Raw genomic sequence first — 17,464 nt, 5'->3', positions numbered from 1 at the left:
ATCTCAAAACATGTCTGGTACCCCTCCCTCTGATGTTTTCAAACGCCTATAGTACCGCTCCTTATGGTGTCTACACAGCTCTATTATCTTTCCTGTTGTTGTCAACACACGTCTACTACCCTCTAGTTGATATTGAAACACGCTATGTACCCCTCTAGCTTATGTCGAAACATTCTGAGCACCTTTCTATCTGATGTCTAAACATGCCAAATACCCCTCTAACTGATGTCTAAACNTATACAGTACTGTTAGGTAGTATATAGTACTGTTAGGTAGTATACTCTACTGCTAGGTAGTATACAGTATACAGTACTGTTAGGTAGTATACAGAATTATCATGGTTGATATAGGTCGATTTTTCATAGTTATATTTTCTTTTGTGTTTTTTCACTTTTTTATTAAGGATTTTTGATTTGTTTAATTTTGATTGCAGATAAAATGAATTATTTTTTATAAATTTGATCGCATAATGTATGATTTTAACATGAACATTTATTGCTGACCATAGGACACTTTTTGAAAGAATCAACTGAATAAGGAAATTACTTTAATATCATTATTATTATTTTATCAGAATAATGTCTTAATAGGATTTCGCCGTTGTGAAATTATCCAGTCAAATTGATAAGTTTAAAATAGGTTAAACCCCAATTAACATTTCATTTCAAACAACATTAAATTCGCCGTTCGCTATGATCATTATTTTGTATTATTTATATCGAATTTATTCTTGCACTTGGAATTTGTGCTGATGTTTATCTGAATTACAGATTTTAAAACACGTTTCTAAAATATAAAGAAATCTTTAATCAATACCTACGTTTTGTATTTAACCGAAATGAGCAAGCAGAATTTCTTATATTCCGTCTTTTATACAAACCGTTACGATGTATTCGCTGCTGAAAAATCGTTTTGTTAATTAGATGCAAAGTGGGCGGGACGTTTCTCGACCGAACAAGCTATAAATTAATCGCCTCGCGATCTAATGAATAATCAATGAGGTTTTGCGTGAAGTCTGCGGACAACGAGCCTGGCCTTTCTCTCTTTAGCGGCTGGACTGTAAACATAAAAACATTCGGTCAAATATCAACAGGACAAAACACAAAAAGTGACCATTTAACAGCACTGGACACGCGTAAATAAATAAAAACAGAGGAATTGAAATTGATACAAGAACCACACGTAAAGAGCCGACAACGACTGGCCTTTGTAAGGATTTAAATCTTGCTGTGAAAATCAATACTAACAAATATGTACGATTGCATAAATTTGAATTTTACAAATGTACTTTTAGTTAAGTTCAAGCAGAACAAATTAATTTGATTATTTTCTGAAAATATTCTTTTCTCTTAATATTAATATGTATATTTCCCACTACGATATCAACGTACGAAAAGCATTTAACGCATCAAAATATTTTTGGATATTTTTCCCCCATAAGATAATTCAAATATCAATTATCTTAAAACTACAGCGAGATAATTATTTTATTTTGCATTTGAGTTGTTTTAATAATCTAATATCTCTTTTAAATGTGACATCAAATTATATATTTTTCACATCAAATTATATTTTTCTAAATTTCCTTCTTATACTTTTTAAGAAGACAGTCATAAATTAAAATTTAAGCAATGATTTGAGGAATACACGAATACAATCAACCTGGAGATTTTTTAGAATTATATAACCGAGTTTTCATCAACACCACACAGTCCCCCCCCCCCTCCCCCCTCCCCGACCCCCCTGCTGGCTGAGTGATGCGGTTGTAAAGCTATAATTAATACGTACAGTCCTAAGGGATGGTTAAAAAGGCCAGATAGCCGTTGATAACTAAAACTCCGGGTGTCTATTTACCTCGGTTTAAATCCCGAAGGGATAAATAATTTGCTTATTTTTTTCTACAATTGAGATTTCCATGACTTCACACGTTTAAAAAAAGAGCGGAATTCGATCTTGTTTCAAACAATTGGAACAAGTTGCTTTAGTAATGCGATCTACCCCGGATAGAAGCCCTCAACACCTATTTTGCGATCTGTAGGGGGATCGAGGGGGTAATTTCCTTCCTGTGGTGTATTTGTAAAGGGCAGTGTCGACACCCGACTAGGGCTTTACGTAGTCCCTCTGTGGGGACATCGTCGTTTCCATGGATACAGATTACAGAATGTCAGAAATAATATGACACCCACAAATAGCCGGATGCTATTTGTAGCTAAATACTTTTTTCTCCTTTGTCATAAGTTCACATCATTTTCTTATCATTTCTTGAACTACTGAAAAAATATATCAACATTGACATTTTCTGTTCTAAGAAATGGCAAATGGAAATGAAATTTGAACTCGATTGAAAAGTTTTCTTCAAATATTTTGATACCTAAGTTTTGATAATATTTTAAGATTCAGATTGTTATTTTTAATAGTATGGTGAAAAACTGATATATATTCATGGAAATAATACCAACAGTTTGCCCGGATGTTTTATTTCGCATGTACGTGTTTTTGATGTTGTTATGTGTTTAGCCACATTGAGTTAAAAATAAAGAAAAAAGTGAACTAATGAAAAACTGTACCTGTGTATCATTTTAACATACATCAAACGTACCCCCTAGTATATCGATTGTTAGATAGGGGGGGNCTGTATCAGTCAATGACCACAAGTCCTAATGGGTTATCATCGCTGTCCTTTGTCGCTCTCCAAATCACAGGTAAATGTTGATAAAACAGGTATATATATATATACACATATCTACCTATTTGTCTTAACGTACCACACCTGGCCAGTGGGCATCGGATGTGAGACACATAGGGTGCCTATTCTCCCCCTCCAGATCACTTTTCTAGAAATAAAACACAAAACATCTCCTAGCCCATAGCCAAGACGGAATAGATAACAAATTCGCGGCGTGTTTTATTTTCCTGTGTAATTTTTTCTCACCTTAGAAAGGTGAGATGTATACGCAGTGAGGTGGTATAGAATCGCTTGCCTTTGTTATCATCTTCCGCGCTGCTGAACATCTTGGATGATAGCGTACCAGCGAGGTGACTTTAATTAAAATTTCCCCACTTCTTCCTCCCCCTATAAAGTTGTATTCCGATTCCAATACGGGACGTTATAGTATCATAAGATGTTGAAACGCAATATGTTTCGGAGAATTTCTTAAAATATGAGTTTAAAATCCTTTTATGGTCATTGAAGCAAAGCACTTTACATTGAAACGATGAACGTTTTGTGGTCTCGTACACTGTACAGGGTATATAGGGATAGTCGAGGCGCATTAACTGTCAGTCAAACCAATATCACTACTCTCACTTGCTAAAAATCCTTATCCGTATAATATACATGTGCTCTAATATGGGAACCTAAATTCTAGTCCAAAAGCGGAAAATTATTTGTGTGTGTACATCGACAGCAAGCTGCGAGTATGTGTTTGTTTTGGAGTCGTGTCATTATCCAAGCGAGCACATGGCTTCTAGTTGTGTGATATCGAACGGGCCGGGCTTAACACCCATCAGCCAATCAGAAGACGGAGACAGCGACTCGTTGTAAATTTAATGGTCCGTTCATTGTCAATCATGAGGACGTTAGCCAATCCTCGTCTCGTTAAGGCTGGCATCAATCATGGCAATGATAATACGCTAGCCGGCTAAGGTAAAGAAATGCTTCGTCTCTCTCGTGTTATGCATAACCCATAAGATAGCGAGTGGAGTCGGGGCGGTTTTGCAAGTCAGATAAGGTGCTTGCTACGATCGTGTGTTGCCTTATGTGAACCATATACCTGATACATGTAAATGTGAAGTATTAACAAGTCCGCATGATAATGGCTACGAGTGCTAGTCTGTATCTGGCTTCCAGTACACCTCCGTCGCTCAACAACTCTCATCTCGACCCGACCCACGGGATGCAGGGACTTGTGTCACAACAAACACAGTATCATCACCGGAACACGGATTTACAGGAAATTAAGTACATGCCGCCACAGCATCAAAATGGACATCACTTGAGTCAGCTTCACAACCAGTGGGGGCTACCGTGTGGCGATTCCTGGGGTACCTCCGCCATGCCCCAGCTCCAGGATATGCGAGATATGAGGGACATCAAACCCAACCCCCAGGTAACAACCGACGGGCACCACGCTACTCTCCATCACCGACCACAGCAACTTCACTCCCCACACACATGGCATTCACAGCTATCCTCCCCCCACCTCAACCTTTCCAACGGGGGTGGCCAGTTACAGCAAATGGGGTACGGCGTCCCTATGAACGGGATGTTGTCACCCCATCAGCTCCACCCGGCAATGCGAGACCCGGAACACGATATGGACCAGCATGCCCAGGGGTCCGACGATGATGCACCGTCCTCGGATGATTTGGAAGCTTTTGCAAAACAATTTAAACAGAGGCGGATAAAGCTCGGATTTACACAAGCTGACGTTGGGCTCGCTCTGGGAACTCTTTATGGTAACGTGTTTAGTCAAACAACTATTTGTCGATTTGAAGCATTGCAATTGAGTTTTAAGAATATGTGTAAATTGAAACCTTTACTTCAAAAATGGTTAGAAGAGGCTGATTCCACGACGGGATCGCCAACAAACATAGACAAAATCGCCGCTCAAGGTCGTAAACGAAAGAAGCGCACAAGTATAGAAGTTACTGTGAAAGGTGCTCTCGAGAATCACTTCATGAAACAACCGAAACCATCGGCACCGGAAATAACACATTTAGCAGACCAGTTACAACTGGAGAAAGAGGTGGTCCGTGTCTGGTTCTGTAACAGGAGACAGAAGGAGAAGCGAATGACCCCGCCCGGGCCCCTCGGTCCGAACGGAGAAATTCTTATGCCGGAACAGGGGTCTCCGGAGAGCCCCAATGGGCCCGGAAGTCCCCTGTCTAATGGGTCGAATGGACAAATGGGGGGCAACCCCGGAATGGGGATGAACATGCCGGTGAGTTCGCCCTCCCTATCTTCCTCTCACGGACTTTCTCAAACTGGACACATAGTTAGTCAATTGATGAGTGGCCATCATCAGCCCCCGCCTCACCATCACTACAACCCACAGAATCACTCGCCTACCCATTGACTAGAGGATGTTCCGTTTTAGGACAAGGATAACGCCCCAAGGACAATTCGGTCATTGTCACGCGCTGACCAGTCATCACACTGACCAACAGGTAAAATATATACATACGACAAACGAAATATGTGCTAAAGAAAATGTTTTCACAACTTGAACGCGTATCGCTCCATCTTTATTATTATACAGAGACTGTCCCGAGAGTGGACAGTCGTAAAACGGACAAGGACTATACCTGTGTGTGCTCTAGACATGGCCTGGTCATCGCCGAATGACCATGGGGTGTTAGAACTGACGGCAGCTGACCACATCTCCGGACTCTATGGACAAGTGACAGGTTGATTCCGTGCTCATGTCATTTTAGAGCTGTGATTTGTATCGAATTGATGGATGTACTATCTTGAGCTGGACACTTCGGCCAGTGTCCACTACAGTAGTGTCTATCAGATCAACAGACTGGTCACCTAGAACGGAACAATTGCATCGGACAGGAATATTAAAGGTCAAAGTTATGACCTCCTTCCAAAGTCAGGTATGGAACAACGTTGATTTTGTGGGAATTTAGGGGCAAGTGAAAAAGACTGTAGCTCAAGACCTGTTTATATGATAAATGAACCACCATTGAATTAAGGAAACCGTCGGGAGGTTCAAATATCCTGATTTTCCACACCGATCGGGAAAATGTTGCTCTTTTAATTAGGGCAAGACAATGGGTATGATGATTGGGCAATTTCTTTGATGAAATGTCTTAGAAAAATGGTGTGCAGCAAAAAATATTACACTTTGAAATTCATCTCAGATATTCTGTGGACAGTTTTTTTTGTTATATCGGTTTCATAAGAAGAAATCTGTGCTAAAAATGTTCAGTGCAGTATTCAGGAATTTTTCAATTAGGATGATGATGTGTGTGTGTGGTTACTGTTTGCTCTTCTCATGGTCGGAGCGTGCTAAACCCTCCATGTTTGAGAAAGTGTGATTCGACCAGCCGATTAATTTTCAATTCTACCGGATCCATACTGTTGATATACAAGGGGGAAAAGATTGGTTCGATGTTAGCTCAATTTCCAATACTAGTCGTGGTCGCGACACTTTCATAAGTGTGATCTCTTTGTATAAATAGCTGTGCAAAGTTGACTTAGTGTCTAAGAGGGGTATCAATTTCTACAAGAATCACGAACCTCAAAGATTAACACAGCTAACAAACACTATTTTTTTGATGAACCAATCTTTTAGAGATACAAGGCCATACGAAATGTGTTGTACATTTTTGTTTGTTTATAATGTTTTAATTTAAAACAAACCTCGAAACGGGTTTCAAAAACCTGATCTTATTAGCTGCTGTTTGCACTCGGAAATTGATTTTTATTTCTCTGGAAATTTAATTTTCAACACATACGATTGCAGATATCAAGTTTAAATTGACAAAGACAAATTTTCTTCCATTTTTGAAAGCTGACATAATTTTGTTTACATCTACCATTTTGATATTAGTCACAGATTTTGAATTATTAGTGCTATGATTTTAAAATAATAATTGTCTTTAAAAAGTTCAACCAATCCCATTGTCATATTAGTATGTTATTGTAATATTCCAGATTTATCCGTTTTTAAAACGATAAACCATGAAATGCATTGTGGCATTCCAGATTTTTAAATTTATTAAGGAAAACTATATTTATTTGTATTTTAAATACATTTTTTATTCCATAAATTCCTTAATGAATTTAAAATTATCAGCTTATTTAATTCCTTTATCATTCTGATCAAGGTTATCACATTCCTCTTATCTGAATGAAGTAATAATACAAGTTTTATGAACATTTTACATCAATTTTCAGCATTTATAATTTTTCTCCAGGTGTATTTAATGCTACCATTGATGAATTTGGTATATAGAGTTCCAATTTTGAGAAATTTGAAATATTATGGTGTGATTATAGTATAATAATTCCATTTTAAGTTATATAATATTATATTATAATATAGCTTTTGAAAAATATTCCTTTGTTTTTTATCAATGTCTATTGCACCCATTGAACTAGGTGTGAAGGTATGTGTTTTTGTTGAATGAATGAACGGAATGGCTGAAGTGATTTTGTCGTTTAATCTTATTCAAATGATGTATCTTGGAATTCTAAATGATACCGTCATTTTTTTGCCAGTAAATAAATATTTTTACAAGTGCACATCAGACCTCAGAAATTATATTTTAAGAAAACTCACTGCTTTTATACCTTATCGGTTTAAAATATGAAAATGGCTGTTATGAATAAAACACACAATATATACTCTGTTTCTCATACTAAAAAAGAAGAAGATTAAAGACAAATAACTTGGGTTTTGTACCTAATTATATATCCCGGTTTAAAGTTAAAAGCAACATGTCGATTTCAAATGACTAGAATATTAATCAATGTTCAATTCAAATCGCATTTCTTGTGTTGATTTTCAAACTGAATTTAAATATTTGTTTTGTCGTTTTGAACCCTCCGAATGTTTTCAGCAATGGCTAACATAAGCGTAGACAAATACATGCATATATACACTTAAACACGTACTATAAATAATATACGAGAGAAGCACCTTATATTTTTGTGTATATTTCATAACTGCCGTTTTAACAGTCTGGCTACGTGAAATCAAGGATGCATGGTTGATGAATGGGGGCCAACATATACGAACCAACGTCTGCCAGGGAAAATACGGGATGATGATGATGATGATAGTCGGGTACCGGGCATTAATATGAGGGCTTAATAATGCCAATGAAATTGACGTCGGCATGTTTTATTTCAGCGCTTGTGTTTATTTTTTTGGTGAAATGCTCACTTTACATAACGTGTTATCTCCCACAATATCCTGGTAAATATGACACACTTGTTTATGTAAAGCGTGGTCCTAGATAATTTTATTTCGTCCGGAAAGACCTATAACTGTCATCTAGGCCTACACTGTACAGCGTCGAATGAACTCTTATATATACTTGCATTAGCCGTTGGGTATATTGAATGTGTGTATTCGATGGTGACGGTCGCTACTATTTCACTTCCCCAGGGGTACCTATATACTGTGGGCTGTCATTGGAATACGTGTCGAGTCTTTACATAGCCACACATACACACACCTTTTTGCGCGATAAACTTAAGCTCAGCTAACGTCATTGTGAAAGACGTAATTCAAAAACGATTAAAAGTGAATCCTGCAGACGACATGTTGAATAGTATTTTCTCTTCTGCCGTATGATATGATCGAAGGAGACTGTTGATTGTAATTTTGATGATTTGATTGATTTGCTTTAGGTCATCTAAGGTCACATAACGACGAAACTATTGTGACCCCTATTTTTGTATCATCATCTGTCGAATATATTTCATTCACCAAACATATTGCACGTTAACATACTTTGATTGATACCGACACCCTGAGAACAAGTTAAACACAGAATGCCCTTCTATTGGTACACAAATATAAACAAACGTCAAAAACTTAAATCAAATAATATACAATCCAGGAAGATTTTAAGAGATGTCTCTAGCAATAAGTTAAGTCTAAATATAGTTTTAAATCCCTGACATTTTTGTAGAAGGCATATCAACACGGATCACACCTCACGATGATGAATGTAGCCCACTTTAAGACGTCTGGTCCAACTTGATCGTATTATGATGGTATAGTATGGCTTCTCGTAGGTAAATCTAATAACATGGCTGGCTGCCTTTTACTAACTTGTCCTACTCGAGTGAGATTTGATGTCCCACACACCGGTCTAACACCTTCACAACTTGCCGTATTATTTACCTACACGTAAGGTAAAAATCTACGTATACTAAACCCTTTGCTCTGTATGTATGTGTACTTTGACTTTTTTTGGCAGAGTTTGTAGACAATCTTAAAGATTTTTTAATATGTTGCTCGCGTAAATTCTGTTAAATTACTAAAGCTGATATTTCTGTGTTAAACATCTTTACTTATCTTTGTATGTAAATCGTTTTAATATTTTCTTTTCTAGATACACTATTTTGAGGTCACCTTGGTGGATTAAACATCTGTAATTTGCCATTTCTTCGTAAAACATTGATAAACCTTCTGTAGTTTACCTTCCAGTGTAGGCCATACGTACTCAACTTTACTGTGAAAAACTGTGGTTTACCTTATAAGATATACCATCCACAGTTTACCCGGTATCAGTAAATCGTCTGTAATTTACCCATTCTTGGTAATCTCTTAAGATTAACCCTGTAAGAGTAAAACATAAATGCGTTATTTATTCGTTTGGATGTTTACAATTCTTAGTAAATCATGTGTACTTCTCTCTGAAAAAATCTCGTTAAAATTCTAACCGTAAATACTGAAAGAAACTCCACCCATGAAGCGATATCTCAGATCTCCAACAAACCCTGAGCTGAAATGCTGTTGTATAAGGCTGTGATGTCTGAGGGACAGACACAACAAAAATTTCAATTTTATTTGATCACTAACAGTTCGTCTTTGCTTTCACCCCAAGTCTTAAAAACTATATATTTTTATAGCTAGTCTCAACTTAGCGGTTGTATGGTTTACTGCCCATTTAAATCCTATAAAAATGAAAATAAAACAGGTTTGGTTTTTTAAACCCCATTTTCATTTGAATCTGTCCCTCTGTATATCGGCCATTCCTTAGCTACCGTTTCCGCACCCGGAGAATCCAAGTATTTGTCATGTATGTTCAGAATCCGTTTGAGATCGTAAAACACAATTTAAAACGTCGAAGAAAGAGTTTGATAAGTTTTTTTAAACGGTTATGTAGTGAAAACGCTTCCTATATACCTTAAAATATTAATAATAATTTAGTAAATTAATTGTTTCGACTGAGATGAACTCAACAATGCCATGTGACAGATACCTGTAAAACTACTGTCACTAAAATCTGACAAAATTACTGCATATTTTGAAATGACTATATAGTTGATGTGTTGTAATAAATCTGTACATACCTCGATCCCTGGCCCACTACCTCTCCCCGTAACAGCGAGGTAAACAGGTCAGGAAACGAGGATGGCACACGAAAAGAACATTCCCATATATCAACAGGCCTTTTTATGGAACATTACTTATACAACATGTGCCAATTTGATATTCCTCAACAGAATTCACAAATGATAAATATGCTGGCCTGACTTGGACGTAACAATAAGAAAATCACTGCATTTTGGAGACAACAATAGTAAAAAGAGAATTGAAACAAATTTTTGAGAGAAAGATTAAGGGATTGAATATTTAAATCTTCAAAATGGTTTCGACTTAACTTGTAAAAATCATACCCTTTTTATGAAAATTTACGTTTAAATTGTAGATTTTAGCAATGTTTGAATAATTTATTATAAAATTAGAGTTTAACTTAAGTGGGTCCATTGAAATATTTAGATGATAGATCCTTCTTTTAAATGAATCGGGGAAATAAAAAATATATATGTATGACGAATTAAAACGCATCATAATTCCAAGTTTTGAATTTTTCGAAACTGAACAAGAGTGACATATTGAATGTACACTTTAAACCATCAACATGCTAACATTATATTTGTCTAAAACCAGTTCCAGGTGCTTGGCGGGTAAGATATGAGAATGAGCCCCTCCTTCATCCTTATGTGGGGGTCATCCACAAATTCTTCCCCTCCCAGCCTCCGGATCTGGACCGCTTGTGTCGATACCACACACACTACGAACTAGCTTTATACTAAATCAGTCGTTTCGCACTTCACCTGATGAAATTGACATTATCAAAGGCCTAAGTGACACGCATATCCACTGGTTGTCGTTTTCCTTATCGTCGCAGCTATCGTCTAACTAGGAATTCAATTACTTTAATTTTCTATACGTTTGACTCTGACGCAACTTACGTGCAATGATTTCCCGGCATCCTTTATTTTTCATAATTAATTTAATATGGTAAATTAAATAAAACAGAATAAAAGAAGTGGTACTATAAAGGAACACGCAGACAGATAGCATCAGAGCGAACCGGTAACTACATAACTACATGCAAACTGATTCTGTACCCATGTTCTCAGCCACCAGGCTTCCTTTCCTAGGATAACACCATGTGTGTATCTTGTCTCTATATTTCTACAAATACACAATGGCAATGACAGAGATTTTATTCTCGCAAACTTGTTGCAACGTAGATAATTTTACAAACTTACATCAATAGATTCTAAATATTATACATCCGTACTAATTAAAAGTGATACTCCGTTCTCCTATGAACCTGACAAATTCGGCAAGTGACATTTTTTCCTAATTTGTTACAGAGATGAATTTAAAAGAACTGGGTCTTTTAAAATAATATCTAAATACAAATTTCCTTTTTTATAAATACAATTTGGCGGTCTTACAAGTGATATTATTTCATAATTTGTTACATAGTTGACGGTCGGTACAATTGAACAATAATGAAACTCGTCTCCAATTTCATTAAGTTAACAAAGATTACAGATGCTATTTTCTCTAGGTATAAAATATGGCAGATATTTTGTCCTGTGAGTGACATCAAAGTGGTAACATTACCTAACAAAACCTTATTAGGATTCTACTTCCGTACTATACCGTGTTACTGTCTGAAATTATACCACTGGTGTAACTCACTTCAATACAACACTTAATATTGAAGAACTTGTAATCTTACAATCCCTACGGTTCGTTTAAAAAAAATAGGAAATATTAATCAATCGATAATTGTGCTAGCCAAACTGAATTGTACTTAGGCGGTATTATTGTTGTTCTGGGCACTTAGAGTTGTAAAATAAGCTATTTGATGTTATTCGACAAAGTTCTACAAGTATATTGACTTTATTTCAACAAAAATAACAACAAGACAGTTCAATTAGTCTTCATTTGTTTATTATTACACTGAAGTACAAAATTAATTAAAATTTATTTCAATCTGAATTAAATTAATAAAACTAAGACACTCAAAATATTCATTTTCCAGAAAGTAAAAATAATTGTCCTTGGCCAATATACATGAAATACGCAAATTTATGCAGATTTTTTCTCTTCAAAATATTCTTTTTGAAGAAGAAAACAAATACTCATTCAGTTGGTACTGAAGTCTAAAATTAATCCATGTGACTTAGCTCACTTGGAAGAGGAATTCGATATATACCCTCTTCAGCTAAGATGTAATTTTGTCGATAAGTTTGATCAATTGTGTATAAGAAAAATAATGTTTTTTTTCTTTATTATATTGATGTAACAACCTTCAACATTATCGTTATTGCTTAGTTTGGTGGTGAACCAATGAGAGATTTAATAAGTTGTCAGAGATTTCATGTATGATACAAAAGATAAAAGAAAGACGAAATTGAGAAGTTTTAAGGTAAACACAGAAACACGTGCTTAGCGACAAGAAGCACTTCAAGTTTGATATACAAACGTAATTCTTTTGCTTAGTGTAAGGGACATTTTTAACGTCAAAAATACATCAGACATCTTTTTTTATGGCTGATTTCTTAGATATGAATGCTGATTTTTTTTAAAATAAATACTTTTTCAGTTTCTACATACCCTTGAAATCCAGGAAGATATTAAATAATGAATCTCGTGATGGCCCTGGAATGTATTCCGTTGTATATATCCGTTTCACGGAGAGAAATCTACTATGCAATTAACATCCTTCAGGGATACATTTCTAAAAAAAAACCATATACTCAATTCTGTAGTATGTAGTTCCGCTCTCCTGTTATCACTGTAATATACAAACCAGCGGGGAAACCCTATATAATGTCATATACCTCCCTGCTCCATAAATCATGCTAACTGTCCCAATTCAACTATGTTATACATTATCATTAGGCTTACGATTGAACCAGAAAGTATTTTGCTCAAAATAATCGCCCCCTCTTTAAGTTGTTAAAAGCGAAATAAATTATATTTCCATATCCGTGTATAAAAATATTTAATAGTTGTGAAAAAGAGAGTGATCTGATTATTATTTCCGGAAACTTGTTAAAAGGTGTTGACGTTTATGTCTTATTTTTACGATAAAGTGATCAAAGAGTACGCGGTACTGTTCGGGTTTAAATTTGATTGCCAAACAAGGTACGTTTAAGGGTACTTTACTTTTCACCACAGTTATCATTCATGAATCAAGTTGTAACCACTGAATTGCAATTTAAGAAATCTACGCTAGTATCGTTCGAATTTGTTATTTCTGACTTTCTAAACATACTCACAAATCTTCCCATTCCATTTAATGTAATATAATAATGCTTCGGATTAAAAACATAACGTCATCAAGAAGAAAACTGATACATATATATCTTCATTGAATTGCATTACACTATTGTGTAGGTTCTTTGTGTGGCATTCGTGTGTATTCTGGTGTTGTCATTTGTTATTGATGTGTATTTAAATTTTCCGACACATGATGACAGTTTTGATATGCATCGGGTGTTTCCGTAGTGGCACTTCGCTGCTGTGTATTCGGGTGTTTCCGGATATCATCGCCGTGTATTCGGGTGTCCCCTGACCTGTGTGTACTGAATCTCTACTGACGTCAGCTTTGACACGCTGGGGTAGCCTTGTGTGACACGAGGGGATACTGAGGAGCTGTTACGTAACTAACAGATGAATTCTGGTGAGCACAAAACAACAGAGTGTACACGAGCCGGAATGGACTTGCCCATGTGACAGGAAATGACGTTGACGGGTACGTTGTGTCTTACATAAATGTCAAACAGTTTGCAGTTTCTATAATTGTTGTGATATTTTATATGTGTCGTACAAAGAAAACAGTTAATTTATTTAGGTTGAACAGTACTTTTTCTTTTTATTAACTTAATAAATACCAAGTTTCATCTCTGGTTAATTCCTTTTGTATAATAAGGTGATAATAAAGTGAAAAGAACCATTGATATTTGATTAATAAATCCTAACATCCACCTCACCCCACCCAACACCAACCCCCGAACAGTTTTTGATAGAGATAGGTACTGGAATGTCTGAAATTGATAGTGAAATATAGACTTAAAAAAGAAGAGCAAAATGTGGAAAACTTTCATTTATGATGAAATTGGCTTACTTCACATCCGGTCATAACCAGGGATGTGTAGTGGCATAACAAACAAAATTGTCACGGATAATTATGCACACAGAAATGTACTCAGATTTAATTTTTTAAGGTATGGATTATTATCTGATGATCTTCTTAAAAATAATCCTTTTAAAAGGTGTAAAAATAGATATCTGAAATCGGAGAAAAAACGTTCGTCGCGCACTGCATAACGTCAGACACCGAAGGTGCGGCTGGTCATTGATTGTTTACATATAGTAATGCTATTCTGCATGATCGAACACAGGGACATGAGTATTAAGAGACCTCTTGTATGTTTGATACCTTACCTCTACTCTCTGCACTACTGGAAAGGTATATGACATATGTCTTGACCCTCAAGCCCCTGGTGACATTGTTAGTGTTCATCAAAGCCATGTCAACTTAATATGTCGAATTATTTTCGTAAAAATCTTTAAAATGTTGTTTTTTTTTTTTTTTTTTAAATAATCACATACAAAAATGATATGTTGGAATACATATATTTTGATGGTTTTACCACCAATGATTATGCAAATAATAAAAATGTTATAACAAATATACACTTATTTATGATAACCAATATGAAGCTAACATATCTGTTACACCTGGGTCATATTCGGAGGTTGACAGTCTCAGGATAATGCTTTCCAATCTAGACACTACAAATGCTTTTTGTGTCCAACTGCAACAGATAAAAACATTTGACTATTTACTTTTATTCAAATCGTTATAATTGCTTATTTGTAATTAGTTGAAAACGAATTTTGACTATTGAACAGTGCAGTAATTTTGTTTGTTTATGGTTTAAACACCAATACGGCTTTTTAGGGTCATTTCACGCTAAAATGATATTAGCGGTCACCGACAAAGGGGAGATTAGTTCTGGAAAGACGCAGGTCATTCCGGGCCCCTGTTACATGCACGTGAAGCGCTGGTTTCGTTGATCTTATTCTTCCCTTCGAGCCAACAGGGTGTTTTAATAGAGCGGGAAGGGTTCCGGAAGATGAGTTTGAGTATCGGGGAAATTAACTGACGACTTTATTGAGTACATATAAGTTTCGCAGGGTGATGAAATTTAAAATCGTGGAAAAAATCTCATCAGTGTGTAGAAAACTGATTTACTTTCATTTCCGAAGTTCAGCAACACTGCCGTTTGCACGTGGACTAAAATAGCGTCGCCATTTATACATCTGTACATGTTATATCAGCGTCATAAGACTTTAATTCTGTATAGCATGATTCGATAATTCCATATTCTATAATTCATAAATGTTTGCAAATCGTCACCATTTGAGAAGGGTCCTTGGGTTAACATGTTAAACAAAGAGTTACACATTCGAAATTAAGTGGAGATTCGGTGTTCAAGACACAACCACATTCTGAAACAAGTTTTGCTGAATATTCTGGATTAAATAAAACATGATTTATCAAATTTATATTAATTCAGCGTTTAGGTATGTCCAGAGTTGGTGATCCCCCCCCCCCCCCCCCCCTGAATTTTGAAGGAGCAAACACATTTCAAACAGACAAAATCCTTTCGAATCCAAGAGTCAAACCTCATTTTGGAGAGTCTAAAAAAGGTCGGTACTCTCAAGGGCCTGCTGAAGCATTGGTATTAATAAAGTTTTAATACTCGATTTAGCTTGTAATCCCGCGGATTTTGTTTCTTTTACGTACGGAATTGCCTGATGTATGGAATAGCATTTTGATGTTAATGTAATTTGCGAGAAAATAAAAATAAATTACAGTAATAAATACCAAACTACATTACGCCAACAAATATCTGTGCTAGTATTAACCAGAATCGCATTACAAGATTTCGTTTTGTCATTTTTTTTTCGTAATTTTTAAGCTATTTTTGAATGATTTTCATATCATAAGGAAAGTGGGCGTTTCCTGCTCTTCGTGTGGCTAACATTGTTAATTTAACATCATCCAAAGGCTATTGAACCTTCCAGGTAGCCTAAGGTATCTACAAGACGTCTTATCAATAATATATCTGTAAAACGCCACATTAGCTTTGCACCAGATGTAGATTTCCCTGCCAGATGTCTAATGCTAGCAGTCCAGAATGGGTTTATACTTGATTTCTCGACAAAGAAACAAAATTAATCCCACATTACTATCAACGAGCAGGTTCATGTGTATTGTTGGGGAGGGATAGCCGAGGGAAGGTAGATAGTTATACCTGGAAAATAGGTATATATGTTAAACTCATATCTCGAAGGCAGGTCGGATACGCAGCAGTGTTGTTAGTAATATTGATTCATATAGTTGAACGATGTGGGAAGGGTCGACACATGCCTTTTCTCTTACACGCCCCAAAGGACGAGGTATAATACTTGCGATTTGTTTATGATTCTCGTCATTTTGCCGAGGACGAGATAAATAATTCTTATTCTTGTAAGGACGAGAATTACGTAATACTGGTCTTAACCTTTCGGGCCCAGTTCTCGTCATTTTCTTTCGTAATGTTTCTCAATTCTCGACCTTTCGAATATTTAAATACTTGAGACTTACGAAGTTTAAATAGACAAAATGACAAAACAGGACGAGAATTCCGTTGCGAAAAGTTAACGAACGAGAGTTACAGTGTGAAATATCGTCCTTTTCGAGACGAAATGATAAAAAGGACACAAATCAGATCAGCCACCGTAACACCCAGGTACACTCATTATATCATATTATAGAAACGTGTGTTTCCATAATTATGTATTTTCCAAACCTCTTGTTCGTCTAGGTTTTTTTTTTTACTAAATTAGACATGTTGTTTATTATTGCATCATAATTATCTTCATTTTTTTTTTTGTGAAAACAAGAAGAAATTCCGGAAGTAAATATAACCATAGTTTATTATACGGGCCTCTTAATCAAACTCGGTATTATTATAAAATAATTATTAAATATTATACAAATACTGTTGATACGATCATTATAATGTTTATAAATACACGATATAAGAATTTTCTCTGTCCTCATAAAGTCGACATAGCATTCCAACCTCTATTGATATTGTCTTATCTCTCTTACCTGCTCCGCGGTGTCTCTCTAGGGACGCCTGGTCAGTCTATCGTCTAATTTTATGGCTGTGGGGTGTATCATGTTGCCGTGTCCAGGTTATAACATTTCAGTGAGGTAGCACTTTAACCCTTTTATCCCTATGCAACTTTAGTTATCTCTTCCATGCATTGATCTGGATGAGTCCATTTTGGTCTACAGTGGTGACAGAGTTAAGCTGACCGCTGGATTACTAAGACATCGGTTGTTATGAGAATGTCAAATAATTAAGTCGATTGTAACTTGTGTTATTTTTGTCAAT

At 35.9% G+C, this 17,464-nt stretch overlaps 1 protein-coding gene across 1 annotated transcript; it reads left to right on the top strand.

Annotated features, from left to right (window-relative positions):
• The first annotated feature begins 3,644 nt into the window (after window positions 1-3,644).
• Window positions 3,645-7,259, top strand: LOC110453172 (silk gland factor 3-like). The gene has a single exon (XM_021502026.1). It carries the CDS (start codon window positions 3,810-3,812, stop codon window positions 5,076-5,078), a length of 1,269 nt encoding a protein of 422 aa, XP_021357701.1. The 5' UTR covers window positions 3,645-3,809; the 3' UTR covers window positions 5,079-7,259.
• The last annotated feature ends 10,205 nt before the right edge of the window (window positions 7,260-17,464 follow it).

This window comes from Mizuhopecten yessoensis, unplaced genomic scaffold (genome assembly GCF_002113885.1).
Source record: "Mizuhopecten yessoensis strain PY_sf001 unplaced genomic scaffold, ASM211388v2 scaffold827, whole genome shotgun sequence".
NCBI classification, from domain to species: Eukaryota; Metazoa; Mollusca; class Bivalvia; order Pectinida; family Pectinidae; genus Mizuhopecten; species Mizuhopecten yessoensis.
This window is presented reverse-complemented; position numbering and strand designations above follow the sequence as displayed.

Coding starts and splice junctions, on each gene's coding strand:
- LOC110453172 (XM_021502026.1), top strand. CDS start 3,810: ATGATAATGGCTACGAGTGCTAGTCTGTATCTGGCTTCCAGTACACCT.